At 38.8% G+C, this 25,569-nt stretch overlaps 1 protein-coding gene across 5 annotated transcripts in view; it reads right to left on the reverse strand.

Moving 5' to 3' along the window:
- The window catches only part of Dgkb (diacylglycerol kinase beta), a 707,644-nt gene that overhangs the window by 603,225 nt on the left and 78,850 nt on the right, over positions 1 to 25,569 (reverse strand). For all 5 annotated transcript variants that reach the window (XM_006983950.4, XM_016002476.3, XM_006983949.4 and 2 more), the window contains exon 2: positions 21,304 to 21,559. In XM_006983950.4, the coding sequence (XP_006984012.1) occupies positions 21,304 to 21,373 (70 nt within the window). In that variant the 5' untranslated portion in view covers positions 21,374 to 21,559. The remainder of the gene's footprint in view (positions 1 to 21,303; positions 21,560 to 25,569) is intronic.

Genomic DNA, 25,569 nt, shown 5'->3' on the forward strand with positions numbered 1-25,569 from the left:
CCCAGCACTCTGGAGCACACTCAGGACAATGCTGATAAATGAAAATTTAGTACCATTTCTGCTGGCCTGGGTAATTTGTGAAATGTATGTCTATGTCTATGTTTATGAATGATATGTATACATGTGTAACTCTCTTCAAAACTCCCTTGAATCATCTCAAACCTATCTTCAAGGATATACTAGATACACAAAATTATGCATTACTCCCAGGGGACTCCAGGAAACACCAATATTTTTACATTTTATCATCTTAGTGCTAGAAAGTAACTTGCATATTTTATAAATAATTCAATTTATGGCAGAATAGAAATCCCTGGCTCTTTTATGAAAGTTCTACTGTCTCCTCTTCCTTGTTAGGGAACAATCTAGCAGGTATGTACTTTTATTCTTGTTTAGTGATTACTCCAATAATAATATATCAAGAACCAGAATAGACAAAACAACTAAACATTGGAATTCTGCACGCTTTGAAGAAAGGTTCTAACTGAAGCTTTCTATAAATTTAAGCAAACTTCTGAATTTCTGTGAATATCAGTTTGCTCATCTGCAGTATGGCTATAATCATCATCATCTTATAGGTTTGCTGTTAATGTGTTAGTATAGTTATGATACAGCTACTTAGAATAATATCACTTGTATGTACTCTTAATAGATCTTTGTAAGTATTAGGTTATCATATTGTATTTATATCCAAGATATGCTTTGAATGACAATAAATATCATCATATAAACACATTTATTAGACTGATTTTTCTCAAAAATGAACTACTTGATTGTCAAACAGATCTAATGAAACACCTTTTACTTCCAGAGAATGACTCCATGGGAATTAAGTAGCTGACCTATTGTACATAGGACACCAAAGTAGAGTCTTGCTAACTTTAACCTCACTGGACTCATGTGGTGCATAGATAAGATGTTGCACATTACTGTGAAAAGAAGAGAAACAGAGTAAGTTTGCAGGATAAAAAGAATAAATTTTCTCTCCTACCCTTTGTCTCTGTGTGTAATTTTGATCAGTAACTCACAATATTGCTCTTTTTTTTGTGATGTGAACTGTACTTAGCCTCCTTTTAGTACATTGCAATAATAATCATCAGGAAAACACTGGAGAAGAAATTGCTTGGGATTTCTGACTTGTAGAAAGATCACACCTAAAGCAGGTAGATCAGAAGCTCTCCACTTCTTCAGGTTAGTTGAGTAGGGGCTAAGCACTGTTAAGTACTGTTGAGAAGGTTAATTGAAGGTCTTTATTTTCTTTTATTTATTTAAGAATTTTTTGTTCATTTTATATACCAACCACAGATCCCCCTCTCATCCCTCCTCCCACTTCACCTCAGCCTTAACCCTGACCCATCTCCCATCCCCTCCTCCAAGGTAAGGTCTCCCATGGGGAGTCAGCAAAGTCTGGTACATTCAGTTAAGCCCTTCCCTGCAGCATCAAGGTTGAGCAAGGCCTCCCACCATAGGCAATGGGCTCCAGAAAGCCAGCTCATGCACCCAGAATAGATCCCCCTGTCAGGGGTCTCTCGCACTATTTTAAGCATCTTTGTATGTTTTCATTTATAGACGAACGAAGTTGGCGTGGCCAGGGGGGTTGGTCACTTAATTGGCAGCTGCCACTCACTTGCCTTGTGCTAAGCTTCTCGAGGCCAGCCCAGAAGCCAACATTTTTAGTACATGGCCACATTGTCCTTATGGCATTCCAAAGGCTTTAAACACTCCACAGATTCACAGAGGAAACCACTTCACAGTTCCCGAAAGTGAGGATTTGTGTTTAAGTAACTGAATGTAGGGGTCATGAAAAATTTAGCAACAGGAAGAGGTTTCTGAACATAACAGAACAACCAACAAAATTCAAACATCCAACACTCAGTGAGATGAAGGTGTTTCTGGTAGTGTGTATCCATGCAGCTCTACTGCAATCTTGGTTCTGAAGACACCGCATGCGCAGTTGTACCGTGCATGCTGTCATACCTCCTGTGATAAGGAATGCTGTCTAAACTACCTTCTTTCAGATTTGAGATTATAGAGTAGGTTACAGATTACAGTGTTTTTACTGTGCATGCACAGTTTTGCCTTCTTGCAAAAATATCATAGCTTAATTACAAACAACACTGTTAATATTATTTTTTCTGTTGTAAACTTTCAGCATATACTTATCAAATCATTGCCTATTTATAGTGTTGTGTTGTAATGGAATTTAAAAATTACTAAATTTTTATTTAAAAATTTAAAATTTTAAAAATTATATTTGTGCTGCTGACTTGGGTTTTAAAAGAAATTCATAAGCAAATTTGACTTAGGAGCAGGGGTAGAATTTTTCAACAATTTTTCAGTTTATCTTAAACATAATTCTGCCCTGTTTTTTGTTTTTTTTTTTTTTGTTTTTTTTTTTTTTTTTTTTTTGGTTTTTCGAGACAGGGTTTCTCTGCGTAGCTTTGCGCCTTTCCTGGAGCTCACTTGGTAGCCCAGGCTGGCCTCGAACTCACAGAGATCCGCCTGGCTCTGCCTCCCGAGTGCTGGGATTAAAGGCGTGCGCCACCACCGCCCGGCCTGCCCTGTTTTGCTATGTAATTATGTGACATGGCATTGTGAATGTGGACAACTGTAAATCATGACATTGATCATCATGAAAATACATTGAAGATCCTACACTATGTATCAAATATTCAATCAAAATACCATTCTTTATTTCAAAACAGTTTCATTCGTTGTATTAACATGCAAATTTGCTTTTATCTTTCATGAATTATAAAATTATAGGCATCTTAAGTATTGTACTAAAATTAATTTCTTTATAATTTATTATCAGTACATTTTTATTCTACCCTATTTTATGTACCTATATATACCTAAAGTATCATAAAACTTTCTTAAGCCAAAAAGTGTAGTGACATTATGAGCATTGGAAATATATATATTTTGGAAATACATATATACATGCAATAACAATTAATGAAAAAAGAAGTCATGAATTTGAAAGAGATCAAGGACAGGTATATGAAAAAATTTATATGGAGGAAAAGGAAATGAGAAATGTTGTAATCATATAAGAATATTAAAAGTTTTTTTTTTTTTGAAAGAGTGTTGAGAGTGTAAGAAGATTGGGAAGGCCCCCTTGACTCCATCCTCAGAGATCACTGTGGTCCAGGCTTTGCTGGAGCCCTGGCTTGTCTACAGAGGGTGTTCCTCTAGTCACAACTGTCTACAGAGGGTGTTCCTCTAGTCACAACTGTCTACAGAGGGTGTTCCTCTAGTCACAACTGTCTACAGAGGGTGTTCCTCTAGTCACAACTGTCTACAGAGGGTGTTCCTCTAGTCACAACTGTCTACAGAGGGTCTTCCTCTAGTCACAACTGTCTACAGAGGGTCTTCCTAGAGTCAAAACTGTCTACAGAGGGTCTTCCTCTAGTCACAACTGCCTACAGAGGGTCTTCCTAGAGTCACAACTGTCTACAGAGGGTCTTCCTCTAATCACAACTGCCACAGCTACCACTGGCTCCTGCAGCCTCCTTTTGACTGTGCACTTTACAGTTTTTGAGTACAACCCAGAAGGATTTCTGCATACTGCCTTGTATCATGTCATCATCTCCCCAGCCCAACGTCTTTTAAATGGGCTTTAATGCTTGCTTGTGAACTCAGTCATGTGTAGGGAAGTCTAAAGTAGAGTGCTTGCTTGTGAACTCAATCATGAGTAGAGAAGTCTAAAGTAGAGTGCTTGCTTGTGAACTCAGTCTTGAGTAGAGAAGTCTAAAGTAGAGTGCTTGCTTGTGAACTTGATCATGAATAGAGAAGTCTAAAGTAGAATACCTAAAGAGCAGACAAAGGGGGGCTTTTGCATCCAGCAACTGGAAGGTGCTGAATCTTTCTTAGGTTTTTAGGGAGTATCAGAGCTAGAATGCCTCCTTCACCACAATGGCTGGAAGCAGCTAATGTGCTCTAGACAACAACTAGAGCAGAGGGTAGGAAGAGCCAAGACTAGAAGAAGAGAGACTCTGAAGAGCTGAGTATAAGATTGCAGATCCTAGCCACTGAGGAGTTCAGTCGAGCCACTGGAGTTAAAATCTGAGACCTGGCATCTGAACCTAACTGCAGCTGTGTGCAGAGTCACTAACATTCAAAGTTTTATAAAGTTGAGGACTTCTATTTTTGGAAGTAATAGATCTCAGGGCCCAGAACCATGGTCTACTCTTGAAAACACAGAGAAATAAACTTGCATCTTGGCACCAATAATGCCACAGTGAGACTTACATGTATAAATCTTTAGCTTAGGTCTCACACCCTGAGGAACTAATGGCCTATGAGCTTGAAGCATAGCTCATAACCTCCTGTCACTACTCATGATTTCCAGCCAAGTTAAAGAATGCTCTACACTTTTGTGCCAAATTCATATATACCACTGAAAGTTCCAAAAAGCTCTACTGTGGTATTTACACCAACGATAAGAGATAGGCACAAAGCTTTGAGAGACAAACACCAACAATATGAGACTCTAGTAATGAACTTGCTAATGGAAACTAAACTTTAAACGTCAGAAACCAGGAGTGATGTGTGTTTATCACAAAGAGCTTTTACAGAAATTCCCTGTAGGAAAATTTTGCTAAGGGATTTGCTACAAATATTGCATATTTATTATGCAATGTATGCAAAAAATTGAGGCCTGTGAGGGAAACGATTTAACTGAGGCATCCATTGAGTCTCTCTGTGCACTCTGGTAAGTGGCACATATTGTATCATATTTTATCAGATGATGACATCTCAATATATTTATTATACTTTTAAGCAAGTTCCAGGAAAGAACAATTTTAATAAGCCATACTTACACATTAGAACTACAGATCCTGGAACACAAATGGGATTCAGGGAGAGGAGCTTCCCTGAGGTCTGTGTTATTACTAAAAAGTAAATATTAAAATGTTAGAAAAATGCTAGGATAAGTTCTTTACCACTTGTGAAAGAGAATATGAAGCATAAAAAAATCTTGTCATTACTTTTAACCACTGAGTAATATTCCATTGTGTAGATGTACCACATTTTCTTTATCCATTTTTGGTTTAGGGGCATCTAGGATGTTTCCAGATTCCAGCTATTACGAATAATGCTGCTATGAACATAGTTGAGCAAGTGTCCTTGTGGTATAATTGAGCATCCTTGAGTATATCCCCAAGAGTGGTATCGCTGGGTCTTGAGGTAGATTGATTCCCAATTTTCTGAGAAACCACCATACTGACATTTGCAGACAAATGAATGGAACTGGAAAAAAAAAATCAGCTTGAGTGAGGTAACCCAGACTAAAAAAGACAAACACAGTAGGTACTCATTCATAAGTGGATATTAGATGTAAAACAAAGGATAACCGACTACAATCCACAGCCCCAGAGAAGCTAGGTTTCAAGGATCCTAAGAGGAACGTATGGATAGCCCTGGGAAAGGGAAATAAATGGGATCTCCTGGGTAAACTAGGTATAGAGTGGATGGGCAATGGAAACATGAGGAGTCAAGATGACCGAGTTAGGGGAGGGATGGAGAGAGAGAGCAATGGAAATTGAGGGAGGCATTATGGGCTCAGGGAGAAATCTGGTGCCAGGGAAATTCCCAGGAATCCACAAGAATGACCCCAGCTAAGACTTCTAGCAATAGTGGAGAGGGTGCCTGAACTGCTCTTCTCCTGTAATCCGATTGGTGAATACTCTAACTGTCATCATAGAATCTTCATCCAGTAACTGATGGAAGCAGATGCAGAGATCCACAGCCAAGTACTGGGCTCCAGGAGTCCAGTCAAAGAGAGGGAGGAGGGATTGTACGAGCAAGGGAGTTCAAGATCATGACAGGGAAACCCACAGAGACAGCTGACCCAAGCTTGTGGTGGGAGCTCACAGACCCTAGACTGACTGCTAGGGAGCCTGCATGGGACTAACCTAGGCCCTCTACTTGTGGGTAATAGTTGTGTAGCTTGGTCTGTTTGTGCAGCCCCTAGCAGTAGGATCTGTCCCTGATGTGTGAGCTGGCTTTTTGGAACCTATTCCCTATGGTGGGATGTCTTACTCAGCCTTGATGCAGTGTCAAAAGTACTTGGTCCTACCTCAACTTGGTATGCCATGCTTTGTTGACTCCCATGGTAGACCTTTCCCTTTCTGAGGAGTGGATGGGGGGGGGATAGAAAGGAGGTAAGATGAAGGAATGAGAGATGAGGAGGGAGGGAACACTGTGGTTGATAGGTAAAATAAATAAAAAATTTAATAAAAATATGTAAACAAAAAAATCTTGTCATATGTGAAAGCTATTGAAATGACACTTGAGAGGAAGACTTTGGAAAAGGGAGCAACTTAAGTCTCAGTGACAAGCTGGCTACAACAACACATAGTCTATTACCTGTCAAACTCCATTTATCTAAGATACTTGAACATTCTCTGGCTTTGACTAAATCCAAGCAAAAACTCAAAAAGAATGGGAAACTAAGAAAATAACATTAATTCAAGAGGGAAAGATTGTATGTCAATTGAAGAGGTATGTCTGACTTATAGCTGAGATTGGGATGGGTAGAACAGACAGTTGAAATGCAGTCTAGTATTTATAGGAGTGGTATCATGATCAAGATAATTAGATTTCCATCAAAAAGACACCTTCCACCACAAGGATCACTTGGGTGAGACTGAGGATCAAAAAGTTGGTAAATTATGTATTTTCCTAGACTCCCACAAAATTCTAGAGCATTAGATTTGGCCAAGTTGCTGATTACTGTATCCTACTGGGGATCTTGGAAGACCTTAAGACAAAAGCAAACATTTATTATCTAACCTAATAAATAAAAATGCATTCTGGGTGAAGGTCTGAGGGGGAAGAATATTCATTCCATCTCTGGGCATTACATACAATTCCCATCAATGAATGTGATATAACTCTCTAGATCTCAAGGGAAAGTTGTTTTTAAACCTAAGAGTGTGACCCTAGGAACTCTGAAGTACTAAAAAAAATTGTAAGATGACCAGAGACCTGCTGCTTTAAAAATACTAACTTATAATCAGACTAATGTTGCTAACTGGTATCTATTCTAACTTGTTTTAGATACTGTGCCAGTTTGAATGCAAATGTCCACCCAAGACTCACAGGTTTGAACATTTGGTCCCCAGTTGGTGGAACTGTTCTGGAAGGATTAGGAGGAATGGACTTGTTGGAGGAGGTGTCTCACTTGGGGTAGATTTTGAGGTTTCAAAAGGGTTATTCCATTTCAAGCTAGTCCTCTCTGCCTCAGGATTATGGGTTGAGACGTGAGATCTCAGTTGTTCCTGCCACCATGCCTTTGCTTCACCATCATAGACGCTAACCCTCCGAAACCATAAGCTCAATTAAATGCCGTAGTGAGGGCATTTTGAACAGCAATAGAAAGTAACAAATAAAAGTACTGACCACTTATGAGAGAGGTTGATGGCAACTTATCATGCTTTTGTGTCAAATTGTATGATCAGAGTGAAGTCAGTAGGTATCACAGTGGTATTTAAACATCTCAGGCTACTCTGGTGAATACCACAAACCAACAAAAATTATGATACTGGGACTTTTTCAATCTTCAAACACTTGAAAGAATAGAAAAAAAAGAAACAAGTTGGAAGAATTCTTTCATTTCATATGTAATGCAGACTCAGAAACAGTGGAACTATATACAATTAATATTATCTTGAATAGAGTTTTATCAGTGGCCATTTCATAAATTTGGTTTTCAATGCTGACCTTTTTCAGAGATTGCTTAAATGACTGTTTTTTTTTTTTTTTTTCGTTTCTCGAGACAGGGTTTCTCTGTGTAGTTTTGCGCCTTTCCTGGAACTCACTTGGTAGCCCAGGCTGGCCTCGAACTCACAGAGATCCGCCTGCCTCTGCCTCCCGAGTGCTGGGATTAAAGGCGTGCGCCACCACCGCCCGGCTTAAATGACTGTTTTTACATTGTAGATTCTTCATGCTTGATCATGGTGCTAGACAAAATAACACATCAAATTAGCATAGAATGTAGGGTGGTGGTGGTGCATGCCTTTAATCCTAGCACTCGAGAGGCAGAGCCAGGCAGATCTCTGTGAGTTCGAGGCCAGCCTGGGCTACAGCGTGAGTTCCAGGAAAGGCACAAAAGCTACACAGAGAAACCCTGTCCCAAAAAACGACAACAACAAAAATTAGCATAGAACTTAGCATGATGATTATAGTGGTCCTTCTTGGGGAGGAGAAGTTAGTTTAGCTTGCAGTTCCATATCACAGTCCATCACTGAAGTAAGTCAGGGAAAGCACCTGGAGGCATAAACTAGAGCAGAGACCATGGAAAAATGATGCTTACTGGCTTGACACGGATTGCTCAGCCTGCTTTACTGTACAGCTCTGGACCAGGAGCATAGGTGTGGCACTGCTGCTGCTTCCAGTGTAGGATGGACCCATCCACATTAGTCAGTACTCAAGGAAATGCCCCGTAGGTTTGCCCACAGGCAAACTTGGTGGGGGTAGTTTCTCAATTGATGTTCCCTCTTGCAAGACAACACTATCTTGTTTAAGTTGGTAAAAACTCCCACAAAACTAGCAGCGCAATAAGGACAATATGGAATGTTGAGGAATATTTAATTTTGCAAAGATTGCTACATTTGTTTATTCTGTGGACTATTACTTTAACCGTGTAAAGGTGTGGTGCATTTGTTTATGTTCATTTCTTTAATCATGTAAGTAATCATGTAAGTACGTGTGTTTAATTTTGTTAAGATGTGTTGTATTTGTTTTACCTTGCCGGCCTAAGGCACCTGATTGGGTTAATAAAAAGCTGAATGGCCAATAGCTAGGCAGGAGAGGGATTTGTAGGCTGGCAGGCAGAAAGAATAAATAGGATGAGAAATCTAGGCTCAAGGGAAGAAGAGGAATGAGAAGAAGAAACGAAGAGAGAACGAAGGAGAGACCAGGGCCTAGAAGCCAAGAAGTCTCCAAACAGACACATAGAAGAAGCTGCAGAAGTAAGTTATACAGAAGGAAGAAAGGTTAAAAAGCCCAATGGAAAAGTTAAATTAAAAAGGAACTGGTTGATTTAAATTAAAAGAGCTCGCCAAAAAATGAGCCTAAGCTAGGCTAAGCATTTAAAACTAAGACGTCTCCATGTCATGATTTGGGAGCTGGGTGGTGGCCCAAAAAGAAGAAGCCGGTACAAGGGAGGTGCTCATTACAGTGGCAGCTGTGGCCACGGCTTCAGAAATCCTTCCAGATATGCTGAGAGAAGTGTTTACCATCTTTAAGATCCAAGAAGAGAAGACCCTGGAGATCATTTGACTCCTAGAAAAGAAAACAAGTTACTAGAAATAACTAGGTAGTTTCTGGCCCAAGGAGCCCCAAGTTATTTAATGTTTTTTGTTTTGTCTTTATTTAAATTTTGCACCTGTGAAATAAGAATAGTGAAATGGGGTTGGGGAGATAACGTTCTTTTCCATGGCTTTGAGGAAGATGCGTGCACGCGTGCGCATGCGCTTGCACATTGGGCAAACACACACACACACACACACACAGAGAGAGACACACACACACACACACCCTCATCAAAATTAGTCAATTTGATCTTGATAATAGTCATAATAAATCATATCCCATCAATGACAAGAATGAGTCCTCTGTTCCATGAAAACCATGAGTCTTTTCCTCTTATACTTCTTCATGAAATAACATGTAACTACAGCAGAGAAGGGAAGTCAATTTCTAAAGTCTGACTTTCAACGGGTCTAATTTTTTAAAAATAACATAACTAACCTCTAATATTTGTAAGGAAACTATAAGCCATAGACACTGAACTGATGTTTGGAAACTTCTGGGTGACTGGTCTGTCTGTGGCAGAGCTGTGATAACTAACCTGAATAGCTTCTGGAAGCCATTCACCCCCGGCAGCTTCAGGAGCTCCAACAATAGTACCACTCTTCCTGCCAAAGGCTCCATAGCATGGACACTGGAAGAAAGGGCAGCAGCTTTCTGGAATTTATCCCCTTGCTGAGATTGCAAAGCACTTGGCAAAGGAGAGGATGTGGCTAGGTGGGGGCCACCTGATGCCTTCTCCACATCCGCCTTTTCTGTGGTTGATAATAAAACATTTAAAAATAAGGTAATTGTGACTGATACTTGACAGAAAATTGTGTGTGTGTGTGTGTGTGTGTGTGTGTGAGAGAGAGAGAGAGAGAGAGAGAAGGGGGGGTCCAAAAGAGAGTTAAGAGAGAGGAAATCATTTCTTTAAATAAAATAAATTTAAGCTCATTTTTCACAAGTATGATCTAAAAACACTCAACAACTTCATTCAGCTTCCTGATCCTGGGATGAATATAGAAAGTGGGTGAACTTTCAATATTGACAATGGAGGCCAAAAATGGGATGCCATAACCTGGAGCAGGGAGAAGGGAGAGGAAACAGACCAGAAACAAACAAACAAACAACGCTTTGCTCTGAAAGGCTGCCTGAATGGAAAATGCGCATGCTCATCCCCTCTGGCCACTATGGTGTTAATGGCTGCTATTAGCTTCTGTTTACTGAAAGACACCCCTGGGCCCCCTTCATGTTCTGTGGATTTTGCAAGCAGAGATACCAGCCAACTGCCTGGATTCCAGTCTAGCCTTTCAAGGATCTTTTATATCAAACATTTTATAACTATCTTGAGCAGAGATTAGGCATTTTTATTGTCCATTGTAAAAGCTGCCAAGAACCTTAACTCGGCGTTTTCTTCCTACAACTTAATTCTCTGCCTGTGCAAATGTGACCTCCTCTTTTCATATTTTCCTATGGGGACCCAGGGAAGGAACCTTTACACGCATGAGGTGCATGCAGCTCACTCTGACATGATTAATGAAGCCCCTTGCCTCTGACCCAGGGGTGTTGTGTCTTCTGGCACCCATGAGTCTTCAGCATGCTAACTTTATTACATCATCAGGAGGGGAAAATCTCAGATTCTCAAAACTTGGCAGTATTCATCCATATAAAATCTGGTTTGGGAATGAGAAATAGGGTCTTGAGATACCTGGGAAAGGTTATAAAGCAGCTGTGGGATTTGAAGATAAACTGTGTAAAATAGGTAAATGAGAGCTCCTTGTAGCTCAAGTCCATATCTCACAGAGTCTCAAAGAAGCAAACTACATTATTCAGCAAATAATAAAAATAGAATATATATTTGGGAGAAGCAGAGATATTGAACTCCAGGGAATGTAGGAGAGTTGAACAAAAACTCTGAATACTCTATAATAATGCTAGAAGTGATAATTAACTCTCCATGGGAGCTTGCTGTTTACAAGGCAATTCCATATACAATATTTTATTTGTGTCTTATGAAACTCTTTGGAGATAGGCTTCTTTATTTCCTTAATTACATAGCAGAGGAGATTAAAGTTTAAGAAGGTTGTATCACTTGCCAAAACCCCAAACTACTAGTTGGAAAACAAAGAGTATAGATAGACCTAAGGAAATTAAATGAACACCAAAATGAGAGCAGTATTTGTCAATAGGCTTACGATATTTTGTGACCAACTATCCCTTTTATTTTCAGAATCATCCATTTTAGTTTTGCTCCTCTGTAAACCCTCCTTTCTCGCTCATGGAGAAGAACAGACGTCTTATACTTACTCTGTGCACTTTAGCTATAATAGTCTTTTTCCCATTTCATCCTGCAAAGGGGCTCATATTCTCCCACTGCTTTGTTTCCATTCAATTCACTGCACCCACAACACTAAAACAAATAAATAAGAACCTCCAATCCCCTTGAATTCCAAATGTTCTAAAATCTGCACACATTGTAGTAATCCTCAGAGCTCATCGTTTGTGTTGTTATTTTTGTATGTTTGCTTTTGTGCATTTGGGACAGAGCTGTAATATGTTGCCCTGACTAGTCTAGATTCCATCTGTAGACCAGGCTAGACTTATACCTGTGGTGATCCTTCTGTCTTGGTCTTTTGAGCCTCACAAGGACAGGTGTGCACCAGCAGGTTCAAATAGACCTGACCATATGAAATGCTTTGGTCTTTTGATTGTGGATTAACTTTTCACTTACCCATTTTCACCTGTATTTCAAGTTACTATTGCTTGACCATTCTAATGGGTCTCTCATAAAACCAGTGCTGGCTAATTTTATTTCAACTTGACCTAAGCTAAAGACATCTGACAGAAGGAAACCGCAATTAAGAAAATGCCTCCATAAGATCAGATTGTAGGCAAGCCTGTATTACAGGGCATTTTCATTGGTACCATCCCTGGGCTGGTGGTCCTAGGTTCTATGAGAAAACAGGCTGAGCAGGCCATGAAGAGCAAGCCAATACTCTTCCATGGCCTTTGCATCAGCTCCTTCTTCCAGGTTCCTCCCATTTGAATTCCTGTTCTGACTTCCTTTGATAATGAACTGTGATATGGTAGTATAAGCCAGATAAACTCTTGCCTCCCCAAGTTGCTTTGGTGAAGGTGTTTCATCATGGCAATGGAAACACTAACTAAGACACCCATCTAGTTCTTTCACTCATGGTGTTCCCTCTTGTTTCCTCCCATTCCTTCCCTCTTTCTCAGTGGGCTGCCCTAGGCCTTCTCATATATGGCCTTGATTTGATAACCACTCACTATGCAATGGCACAGCACTGTATTGCTAAGTCTGAATTCTTTCTTGAGCTTCAAACCTTCGTGCCAAAGTATTTAATTTGTACCTCAGTATGAAACCCCATAGAATCCTATAGCTCAATTGTTCAGTATCAAAATACTCCATTTTCTCTCTAAACTTTTTTTTGTACTCCATTGCAGTATTAAATGAATCACACTGACTTAGGTGTACAAATCAAAATGACTAATTTCTTTTCTTTAGATCTCAAATTTAATTGGAGAGAACATTTGTTCATTTTCCTCCAGAATCTCTCTCTCATGACTGCTATCCTCTGTTTCAATGTCTTAACTTCATGTAGCTCTGCATATCAAACAGTCCCTTTCTTCAAGTACACTGGATATATCATTTGGTATAAAATGTAATATTATTTCACTACCCCCAAAATTAGCAACTTTAGTGCATTCCAATGACAATTGACAACCTTTTCCTAAAAGTACTCATACTGTCACATTTGTGATTATTGCTGAATTCTTCACACCTATTCTCAGGACTTACTTGCATAGCCATGTACACAGAAGTGTACTATACAGCAATAAACACACATACCCACCAGTACTTCAGAATCATCCCTGATAAACAACATTCTTCCATCCTTACGTATCTGTTGTGATAACTCCATGAACTCTGCTTCTCTAACCTCTTTGCATTATTGTCAGGTAAAATTAAAATCTCATTGCCTTTTACCTTTTACTCATATGAAACTGAGTAAAAATCCAAGAGTCTTAAGTATATCGTATTCAAATGATTGATTTATTATTATATACTATAATATATGTCTCTCTGAATAAACTGATGTCTTTTAAAATGAAAGTATTATACTATTCAATATCATATTACGAGATATAAAAATGAAGCCTAGGAAGAAAATATACCACAAGCATGGTGCATGAAGTGATCGACAAAGGAAGAAAATTAAGTTCCTCTACTTGTATTTATACTTTCTCCCTGCTTTATTCCCTAAGATGATGAGTGAGGTGGAGTCCAAAGCAACCTCTAATAAAAATAGCAATGTTTAAGCACAACAAAATTGAAGATGAAGCATATCATTAAGATGCATAAGCCTATGACTCCATATAGCAGCAGGTTTTCCAAAAGGCGTCTCAGAGAGGGCCCAGCATTGATGATGTACCAGAAGCCAGAGGCCTTGAACTTGGTCAACAATACATTCTGCAATGAACATTTACAAGTAAAGCTGAATGGACAAAAGGATATACTGCACAACACACCACAGCTTCCAATGCCACTAAGACAAATGAAGAGGTGTTGGGGAGGCAGGAAAGATGGAAGGAGGAGCAAAGTGGTTTGTGTGGTAGTTTAAACAAAATTGCCACACACACACACACACACACACACACACACACACACACACACACACAGCCTGAAACTCATAGGGAGTGGCACTATTAGGTGTGGCCTTGTTGGAGGAAGTGTGTCACTGGGGGCAGGCTTTGAGGTTTCTGATGTTTAGGATACTGCCTGGTGTTTCAGGCCATTTCCTGTTGCCTACTAGATGTAAGACTACCAGATACTTAGCCAACACCCTGTCTGCCTGCATGTTGCCATGGTTCTGTCATGATGATAATGAAACAAACCTCTGAAATGTAAGTGAGCTTCCCCAATTATATGATTTTCCTCTATAAGAGTTGCCATGGTCATGGTGTCTCTTCACAACAATAGAAACCCTAAGACACCTTGTTTTATTTTTAATTAATATTTATAAATTTTTCCTTTTGGAGGAACATTACAGGGGTGAGAGGCCGATATGGAGGGACTGGGAAATGAGTGGAATTGAGGTGCATGATGTGAAATTCCCAAAGAATCAATAAAAAATTGTGTTAAAAGGAAAAAAAAAGAAGAAAGAAGAAAAAAGAAACACAAGCCTTCAGAATATTTTTGTTGTAATTGATGGCATTATTATAATTAATAAAATGGTTTATTACCATTTTAAGATGGAAATTATTATTTTGTTTTATGTATGAAGATATGGAAATTTGAAGCGATTGATTATGTAATTCCCTAAAGTAAATAGTAAACTATTTTTTACTCTGTTAATTCTGGTCTAAAATAAACAGTAGTTTGTATTTTACTCCTTTGACACTGGTCATGGTAATGGTTTTCACCGCATGCTTTTGTACACAGGAACATGGAATGACTGTCTTCTTCCGTAGGCTGAAAGTGCGATGTAGATGTCTGAGTAGCTTGGGCCAAAGACATTTGTGTCTGTCCCTGCCAGTGAGACACAGTCTCAGAAGTAGCCACCAATTTTTAAGCTTGTTCCTTTTTCTTCTGCCAATTTCCAAAGGTGATGGCTGCTCCATCACCCCAGGAGTTACAGTTGAATACAAAATTGAACCTAACTCATGTTAGATCAGATTTTAAAAATGTGATAGGGCATATTTTATTCAGTTATCTAAGACCAAACCAAAAAATCTGTAACAGAATTAGAACTAGGAAAACAGTTTATGTGATATTCTCCTTGTACCTCCTGTCCATTTCCTGCATTCACTGTAAATAACTAGAGGGCACAAAATACATTTGATACTGAAAGTTTAAAATTTAAGCTTCATAGCTTCTGTTTCATATCTCAGTTCTAACTGTGTAGAAGCTCACTAAGCTTTCCAAATGTTAGATCTGGTTAATGTTGGTGTGTGATGATTTTATTTATTTGCAAAGTTTTTTTATAATAAAGTTTATCAGAAATAACTTCTAAAATTATAAATATAATAGGAAGAGGGAACAAAAACACTGTTTTGTCAACATACTAAGATAGTGTGAGCATTTAAATCAAAGCAGATATTGAACTCATTTTGACAAATATCCCACAGAAGTCATACTTCAATATTAGTCTATTGAAACACAAATTTAAATAAACCGATTTTGAGAGTCTAAAAATGTTAAATAAATTAATGCTAAAAACTCATCAAAATTACATGTCTACCGGGTGTAAAATAATGGGAAAATATACTTGCTACCTTCTTTTTCTACTGCAAGATTCAAGCATAGAATGAATGTGACAGATACACAAAAGACAGGCAGACAAGCAGGAAATTGAGCTTGAAGACTTTAGCAAACAGAGCCAAAGATGAGACAAAAAATGTTATGCTGCCAACATACATTCCAGAAATACAGTCTGGGTCAGGGCCAGGAGCTGGCAAGTCCATCGATGTGAATCAGAAGAAATAAGGTCAGAAATGAGAGATGCATCTAAAATAGGTCCTCAAATGCAAATTTCAGGGCGATGGTGAGGGTAAAGTCAGAACAGGGCAGGTAAGCCAAGACAGCACAGCCAGAAGGCTTCAGTCAAAGGAGAAGCACAAGTTGTCTGAAATTAAACCACCGCAGTCGCCAGCTGTGCAGTGCTGGTCATGACCAGGGCATTCATTGACTGCAAGGTACCTGGCACACTTCTGCACACTGAACCCCCGAATCTGTGTGATCCCAGGAAAGCGAGGCACACACCACAGCACTAGGACTCCAGTCCATCTTGATCTGACACCAAATTATGTGTTCTCAGACAGTGTGTTAGCTGGCTCTGTGCCATTTATCCATCCAATCCGACGTGCATGAAGAGAGTAATTACCAGTAAGTGCCTTGTCCTCCCAAAATAGAGCTGAGCTAACACAGGGCACAAGACAGAAGTAAAAGCAAATCTCAGCATGATGAATTAGAAAGAGGACTAGCATGTGATCTAATTTGTTTAACAATGAATTAGATACACACACAGCCAGGGCGAATGCACAGACACACACACACACATCATACACACACATGCACACATACAAACACTGTGTGTGCATATATGCGGGTACACACACACACACTCACACACACACACACACACACTGTCAGGATTCTTTTCTTTCTTTCCTATGTCATCTTGTATGGACAAAGCACAAAACATATCAAAAAGGCACAATTAGCTTTTCATGTCTAAAGAGGGATTTCTTAAAGAGGGGAATAAATCTCTTAAAATGAGAAAAAGATGTCATTGTTGGATGCTTCGTGGTTTTCTTCTTGTTGATGTCCTTTTCTGTCCCATGTATATATTTTCCCCTTCTCCTCTTCATCCTCCACCTCCCTCTCTTCTTCCCTCACATCTCTTTTCTTCTCCTTTGTCTTTTCTTGGTGTGTGGTTTGGGGGATTGAATCTAGGGCCTCAACCACACTAAACAAGCATCCTTCCATCCTACTCCCAGCCCTCCGTGTGTATAGTGAAGGAAAAGTGAGGGAGACTTGGTGAAGAGAATGAATGGATGGGAGTGGAGCACTGAAGTCTGCATGTCCATCAGACAGAGCCACACTGAGCTTCACGAACAACCACCCCAGTGCGCTGGAATGGGGCCTGTGCATGTTGGTTTAACATGATTCATTTGGAACTGTTCTCTCCTTCCACCACCCACCCTGTCTCTCTACCATTCTCTATTTCTCTCTACAGAACGGAAGCCCTCCCTTCGATTTCCATCAACTAGCCTCAGGAATACTACTCTTGTGCTCCCATGGGGAAGGACACATCTGGCCTCCCCAGTTTCTCCCTTGACCTATGTGTACCTCGTCATGCGCAGCTCCCAGAGATTTGGAGTGAAGGGGTTGCCATGAGGAATGAATGGGAACTGATATTTTTGCCTAATTTTGAAAATATGGACACTTTTCACAAGATATTCTCAGCGGTTCACCTCAACCACTGACCTTCATGAAATAAGGAGTGAATTGCAGAAAAGTGGCATGTTTACCTGAAAAGAAAATTTACATCCTACCTTGAAGAAGTCAAGACCTGGATCATCTTTCAAGGAAAGAAGCTAACCCTCAGAGGAGGAATTCCTCACCCACCATGGGGTGTGGTGATACTTTATCTGTGCTTAAATGTGATATTTTATTTGTATGTTAATAAATAAAGTTTGCCTGGAGATCAGAGGTCATAGTCAGGCATAAACAGAAGTCAGGCGGTGGTAGCACACGCCCTTAATCCGATCACATGGCAGGCAAAGTCTCTGCTTGCTCAGGGACACAGCCAAGCACGGTGATGCCTTTAATCCCAGTACCAATCACAGAGACCTAGAGTTCTGTATAGACAGGCAGTGACGAGGAAGTCATGTGGCTGGGCTTAGAGCCAATGAGAAGGCAGAACAGGAAGACAATAAAGGCACAGGTTAGACAGGAAGAAGCTCTCTTGGGAAGCTACAGCGAGGTGGTAAACTAAGGTTAGTTGGTGGCTGTTGCTCTGATCTCTAAGGCTTGCACCTCTGTATTTGGCTCTGTGTTTCTTATTTAATAAGACTGTTTAGAAATTTATCTACAATGGGGGGTTCCTTCCTATGTCACTCTAATTCCCCATGTCCTATAAAACCATTCAAATCTCAAGAGATATTCAGAATCAAAATTTGGGATAGAAGATCTCTTTAATTTTCCTCAGGACTGACCTTGAATAAATGTTTCCTACAGGTGACAACCATTAACCTCAGATTTTGGTAACAATGGAGCCGACACTCTAGTTAATAGCTACACTTTTTTTTTTCCACTGTCCTGCATGTAAAAGAAAAAGAAAAAAAGTGTAGATGATAACTGTGGCTGGTGGATTTTAGTTTGATGTATTTTTTTTGCAACAATATATATAAGAAATATAGACAAACTACTATTGTTTTGATCTTGTCATTTACCCTGCTGAGGATCCAAACCAGCTACTTTCCAGAAAGATTTATTTCTCAGGGAATATAATTTACTTTCCACTCAGGATTATTATAGCTTTGATGAGGTAATGCTTATAAATTGTTTACAGTAGGGCAGTAAATATCATTTATTTGTGACGATCAATGCTTTATTAAGCACCACAATAAAAATATTCCAAAGTGAAAGTCTATGTTTTTTAATTGAAAAAGATGAAAATCTTATACTTTATGTCACATTCTGTGATGTTTAATTTTGTCAGCTTGGTTATTTTGAAAATTAGGTAGACTGGGATTCAGGATAGAATAAAGGAGGGAAGTGAGAGTCCCTGCTATCTATCTATCTATCTTCTATCATCTAGCTATATCTTTTTCTTTGTCTCTTTCTCTCCCCTCTTTCCTGGCTGTCATGGTGTTACATCGAAACCAAGCCAGAATAAAAATTTTATTCATTAGCATGTTTGTTCATATATTTGTGAAAGCACCACCTCCCAGGTTATACCGTCAGACAGCGCATGAGACAGGCATCTTCAGGGGCAGATCCTTGTGTTAATGGGCCTTCAAAGTATCCTTTCATTTGTTGTCAGCTAAAACTTTATGGTGCAAGGTGACTATGCCCAGAAGCATTCCTGTCCATCACTTTAATCTCCATGGTCTTAAGTTGAGCATGTTCAGGACTGGATCCACCTGCACATATAGGATTCTTGAACAAAATCCCCATGTTCCTTTTGTTTGGGGAAATCATTGCTTAGGAAATGACACGTAAGCTGTCCTTGGCTACTTTAGGTAATGAATCTTTCCCATCATTTTATATCTTGACTGCTTCTTTTGCATTTGCATTCACTAAGATATGAATGTATTACATTTAGTTACAATAGCACTAAGCAGATGTAGACAAGATGGGGTTAATACTATCAACTCTTAGTGTGGGGGCTGGGTATATACTCTAGCTGGCTGAGTGTTTGCCTTCCATACGGGCAACCTTGGATTCTATCCCCAGTACATCTTAAAGTGGTCATAGCAGCACAGCTCTGTAATCCCAGCATTCAGGAGGTAGGGGCCAGAGGATCCCAGGTTCAGTTTTATTCTTGGCTATATCTAGAATTTGAGGGCAGCCTGGGATACATGAGACCTTTTCTCAAAACAAGTTAAAAAAAAAAGTTTGCTTATAAAGCTAAAGGGTTTTTCCCATGGAGTCAATCTGAGTACCTCTCTCCTGTGGAAGAAATTATAACCTGAATCAGAGTATTAGGCACCTTGGTCTTCAATTCACCATAATTTTACATGAATCTACACTGCCAGCTGCTATAAACAGTATGAAATTTATGAATGTTTGGAACTGTTTCTCGCATAACCCAATACCTTTCAAAAATAATTCACATGCAGTAGAACACACTTTCTACACTGTAAACAGAAAGCCTAATCCAAAATGACAGCAGGCAGATAATGAACCATTTGGAAATATCCCATCTCCTGTACTCAGAAGACATTCCTACTCAAGACAAAACTTGGAGTCTCTTAACCCTTTGCTGGGCCCTGAAACCACAGCAGGAAGCATATAGTGAGCCATAATGAGATAAGCTCAATTCTATACACAGCAGGAGTGAGCGCTCTGTCTTGTAACAACAGTTCAGATGACTTTATATAAAGTGTGGAGACAGAAATTAGACTACCCTCCCACATCTCAATGAAAATGCTTCCCATGGAGTGACTCAGCCTGCAACCCTAAACAGGAGCCTGGTCACAGCATGCCGCAGGCAGCCACAGCAGGCTTCGCATTAGCTGTCTGCCGCATGTGTGGGGACAACACGGTGCTAAGGCCGCCAATTGCACAGGGGCGTTTACCTTGTGAGCAGGCTCTAGTCTCATAGCAGATAAAAAAAAGGACAGTGACTCTTCATGCCCCAAATGTGGCACTTTTCTGCTTAATTGCAAACAATAAGTTCAAATGGCCAACACGGCATATTAGCTCTATGTTAATACAGCGATTGTAAACAGTTTTAGCAGCAAACATTTTCCAGGCATTCTGCTTACTTCCCTAACATAACTTATTCAATTTGATATGTGTAATAATTATTACTTCCATTATTTTCATCATTTTATTGCTAAAGGTACAAAAAATAATGTACAGAGATGTTAGGAAAGTTGCCCAATGTCGGGTACAGGATTAGGATTTCTGCACACACCTTCAGGGGTGCTGGCTGCTACAGGGACTGTTTTCACAGTTTCACCCCGTTCATCCTTTGTCCATTGGGAAAACAGCCAGGAGGTCTAGAGAGGTATCACAGTTACAATTTCTATTGCAGTAATGTGGGGAGAATCCACAATCAGGTAAGAAATGAGAAGGTGGTCTTTGTTATATTCTCTGGGTTCAGTTTGGACTTAATTTTGCTATGGGAAGGGTTTCAGATCATTCAATCTTCTTAAGTATCCCATAGCCATACTCCATTCCCTCAAAGCACAAAAACACTTATTTAATATTTGATATGCATAGTCCTAGCTTGTTTCAAATTTAACTATGATCAACAACTTATTTTAAAAACTACCCATTAATGCATTTAAAATAACAATTTATTGTTGAACGATTAAAGAAATAAATATTAAGAATGTTAGTCCAATATGCTATTTCTCTGATAGACTATTAAGGAATGTTCATTCCTAATGTAATGTTAAATTATATAATGAAAACTCTGATCTCTAAGCTAATGCCATATACTGAATGTTGAGAGAAGTATATGACTTGTAATCTTTACATGATGAGTATATTTTCAGTCACTTTTGATAATGGCAATTTATTATGCAAGAATGCATTCTAATCACAATACGCTTTGCTTCTTAATTACCTGGGAAACTCCTGGAGGAATAAATACCATTTCTCTTGTTATAAAAGGCAGTTCTAAGTTGACCTGCATCTGTACACAGGACAAACACTATCTGTGATCTGTTCTTGTAATGAATCATACCTTGTTTAACAAAAATGTCAAATTAGATCATATCGTCAATATGAATACTTACACTCAGCGTATTTCTGAAGTTGGGAAAATTCTGAGGGGCTGAGATGGGCCCATTTCTCCTGGTTTGTCATGGTGTACGTGAGGAAGGCCTTCCAGACCAGAGGAGAGATTCCTTATCCAGGTGTTGGGCAGAGCTCTATGCTTCAAAGATTCTACACAGTGTGTTTCATGATGAACTACCTCAGGCTTTCAGAATATCCAATCTGACCACATGAAACTGCTGTGGATGTTTGTAGTTTCAATACTGGGCTAAAATACTGTGAAAAGAAAAACACGAAGATCAAAAGATTAGCAATATTGAACAAAGAAAAATGATAAGGAGAAAACATAAAAGAGAAAATGGTAAGGTTTATCTGTCCTAGGTAATACATTATGGATTTATTTTATTTTGCATATTTTCAATCTTTAATTGCCTCTTCATTCTTTAATGGCATCCCATGTTCTTTCTCTACAACCAAATCACATAAATAAATGTAACTAAGAGTACAAAATGTGAAGAACATTTTGCTTAATCAAAGTATGCTGACCAAAGTAAATTTATTTGTGTCTGGTTTTATAAAATCCACATACCAAGGATAGACCGGAACATTGTTTTTATGATTTGAACAAATAATTTTTAAAATCTCTAAGCAGTACTAAAAACAGAATCTAGACCCAACTTACTAAAGAGATTGGAAATCATGTACAATTTGCTAATGTACTAGACTTCTAATAGTGTTCTTGAATGGTACTCAGAACTAAAGTATGTATCTACCATCATGCAAGTCAGTTTGGGGGTCCTATATAATTGCTATATAGCAATTAAATTAGAGAATACTTTTAGTTTTATACTCTTTAAAAATTTCAATAAATGTGCCAAATCAAAGTAATTCCAAATGTCTGAAAGACTTCCTTAATGAGAGTGAATGACTCTAGTGTGACTCACATTTTAAAATAAATCCCCAAGTTGTCACAGGCTTAAATTCACTGGCAAATTCATAAAGACAAAAAGCAAACTCCATCTGGTTTCGGTGTTTTATCAGAGACTGTAATCAATTGCTCAGTACTCAACCAGTCTGGCATTGGAATCTTTATAGAAACTGAAGCCTGAGAAGAATTACTTTATCTCTAAAATTACATATTAGAAGATTTATGAAAACAGGTACAACTAGTAAAAGCCACAATACCTATAGCATGACTGAGAAAAAACAACACAAAAAAAATACACCAAACAAAAATTTATTGTTTTATTTTTGGTACCTTTTTTTTTTTTTTTTTTTTTTTGCAAGACAGTAGCTTGTTAATTGGTGAGAAAAACAGAGCAATCCAGATGTGTTAACAAATGGCCAAGCTCTTTTAAATCAGTCAGGACACACGTAATGGATATACCTGTGTCTCCATCTGTTTCTGTCTGTTGATTTCATCATCAACACTAGTTTACCCTGACTCTTTGCTGCTCTCCAGCCCCATGCAGCTGGGTAAAATGATGCACTCTGTCATCCTTATCCAGGGAGAGACAGATGATTCAGTCACATTTGCCTCATTACATGCTCCTTCCCGGGGATTTAAATGTTGAGTGCAGTGGGTGAAGGACAGGGTAAAAATGGTTATAACTAAATCATTACAAAAATAGTTGGATACATGTTCCTGTTTGAGCCTGACTCATTAGCCAGATTTCTTGTCGCTTTCACAAATTAGTGATGACCCTTTATTAAAGAATTAAAAGTAAAGATATACCAAGACTATCACACATATGTACAATTAATATACATCAACCAATTTTTTTAAAAAATCACAGATAAAATGGGCAGATCAGTTTCTGATCTCTATAACCCCCAATCTCTTGTGATGATGATAATTCATAATTTATTCTAAAAGGGTTTGTTGAATCTCTGTTATCCAACATTGTAGTCAATGGAGACATAGCAAAGAGCCAAACATGGAGAAAATGAAAATAATGCTGATGCTTAAAATACATCAGCTATCAAGGAGACTGTACAGTTCACAGAGTGTGTGTTATAGCATGCAGTCTTCTCATTCAAGCTCCCTGAGACAGGCACTGATAGACTTTCATCAAGTGAGGAAATTGGCATGGAGTGATTGGCATCATGGGAGTGTAACAGTCTCCATACTTAATCTCTAGTCCTTTCAGTCTCTATACTCAACATCTTGATAACAGAACTCCAGAGTGTATATATACATTTAGACTCTGTTACCAGGTTCCTGGAATGAAGAATTGGAATAAAAGATAAGAAGATGTACATTGAGGCATGCAGGAATGTTCTGTTGGAATAAAATGTGGTAAGTGTGCCATTAAGCCTTCTTATCTGGTCTTCCTTCCTGGTGGCACATTGGGTGTGTGTTGAAGAGTCTCTGGTACTGTGGAGGCAAATGCTAGGCTGGAAGCTGTGAGCTTGGGAAAGCTCAAGGCATTAGTCTGGGATATAAAAATAACAAACAGCAGAACCAATTCAAGCCATTCCTGTTCTATGAATAAAGCTTTCTTAGAGAAACTAGCAAGAGGCCTATTTTTTCTCTTTGAAGAATTATAAAACACTGCAACAACAATGAAAGACTAACCCAGAATCCTGAAAACCTCAGCAATCTTCCATTTTAGAAAAAAAACAAAATGAAACTGTATCATTATCCTCCTATAATTCCCTGGGAAATTGCTTCTAACTGGACTTTAAACTCCTTTTCTTATCACAGGCAATTTCCAAATTCCCCTGTTGTACTTAGATATTCATGAACTGAAAATTTGCCAGTCTGACAAATTGCCAAAATGATAACTAATCAATTATTATGTCTAGTAACTTACAAGTCCCAAGACAACTCACATTGCCCTTAATTCTATCATGAGAAGACAAATATTAAATAGTGTAAGTTAAATATTAGGTGGTAAAACATTGTATTTGAACAAATGCAGGGGTGATGCTGTCTGTGAATGTGCAATTTCAGACAGAACGACAAGCGTGGCCATGCTGAGCACACAGTACAAGCAACTCAGGTCACAGGTCGCTTTAAACTTCAGTTTCTTAGTTTTAATTAGTGGTGTGCAGGCAGAAAAATGATGTTCCTTTAAAACTCCTAACTAGATGAACCAATACATGGAGCCCATGAAAAGATAAATGTAGCTTGTATAATATCAGCTCCAGAGACACAGCTACGCTTCATGCCACAGAAGGTGTTGAAAATCACAGCAGCACTTTCTCACAGTCTCTGCCTCTTCACAAATGGTTAGAAAGAACGTGACAATATTCAATTGGGAATCCCCATGGTGTGTTCGCAGATTTCCGTTCCCCTGCAGACGGCTTTCTTTAGGCACACGAAATGAGTGCCAGGAGGGAACCACTGTGCTGGCTTTTGGAAAGCAGTCTAATTCTGGCTTTCTCATCTAGTCAACAGATGTGCCACTTTGCTTAGTTAGTGGCAGGAAATAATTACATTGGAGGAGCTGAAGAAAGCTATTTGGCCCATTGTACCTAGGCTGAAAAACAATCTCCATATTGCAGGAGGGACTCGATGTCCTCATGAGAAAAAAAAATTGTCAAGTAATATCTCGATAAAAGAATCTGCAGTTTGTCGGCCAGTGTGGGTTTTTAATAATTATATGAAGTCAGCATGTCATGACTCTAATCACTGAATAAGATTCAGTGAATCTTAAGACATCCTGGGGAATTGAAAAAGAACACGCACATACAAATTTATAGTGTTACAAGGATGGAAACTACTGCCAGGATCTCAAGAACCATAAATTCCTTGTCTGAGGGGAAACAAAATGAAAAAAAAAATAAATAAAAATGAGTAAAGATACAAGAGCATCTAATTCCCATAGTTTGTCCAATGAAAGCAGCGTCAAGCCAAACAGACTATCAATGCTTTAATTTATAAATCCTTATTCATTTAACTCTGAGAAGTCTAAATTTGAGACTTGACAGCAGGTAGGCACTGTGCTAAACAATGAGAATTCAGTAATATGCTAATTAGATATGACACTTGGGCTCCCAGATTTCTTTAGGTGAATGACCTAAATTAAGTAAACCAACTGCCATAGTAAATGATTAGAAACTATGCTAAGTTACATTTAAAAAAAAAAACAGGCAATAATATTTTATATGGAAGAAAAAATATGGCTTGATTTAGTTTGCAATATTCCAAAAGCAACAAAAGAAGGATTCTATAAACTAAGTGATAAAGGTTTACAATTATTCACACAACTTGACACACACTAGAGTCAGTGGAGATGAAGATGCCTCAGTTGAGAAAACGCTTCTTTAAGGCAAGGTTG

The sequence above is a fragment of the Peromyscus maniculatus genome, chromosome 14, assembly GCF_049852395.1.
Source record: "Peromyscus maniculatus bairdii isolate BWxNUB_F1_BW_parent chromosome 14, HU_Pman_BW_mat_3.1, whole genome shotgun sequence".
In the NCBI taxonomy this organism is placed as follows: domain Eukaryota; kingdom Metazoa; phylum Chordata; class Mammalia; order Rodentia; family Cricetidae; genus Peromyscus; species Peromyscus maniculatus.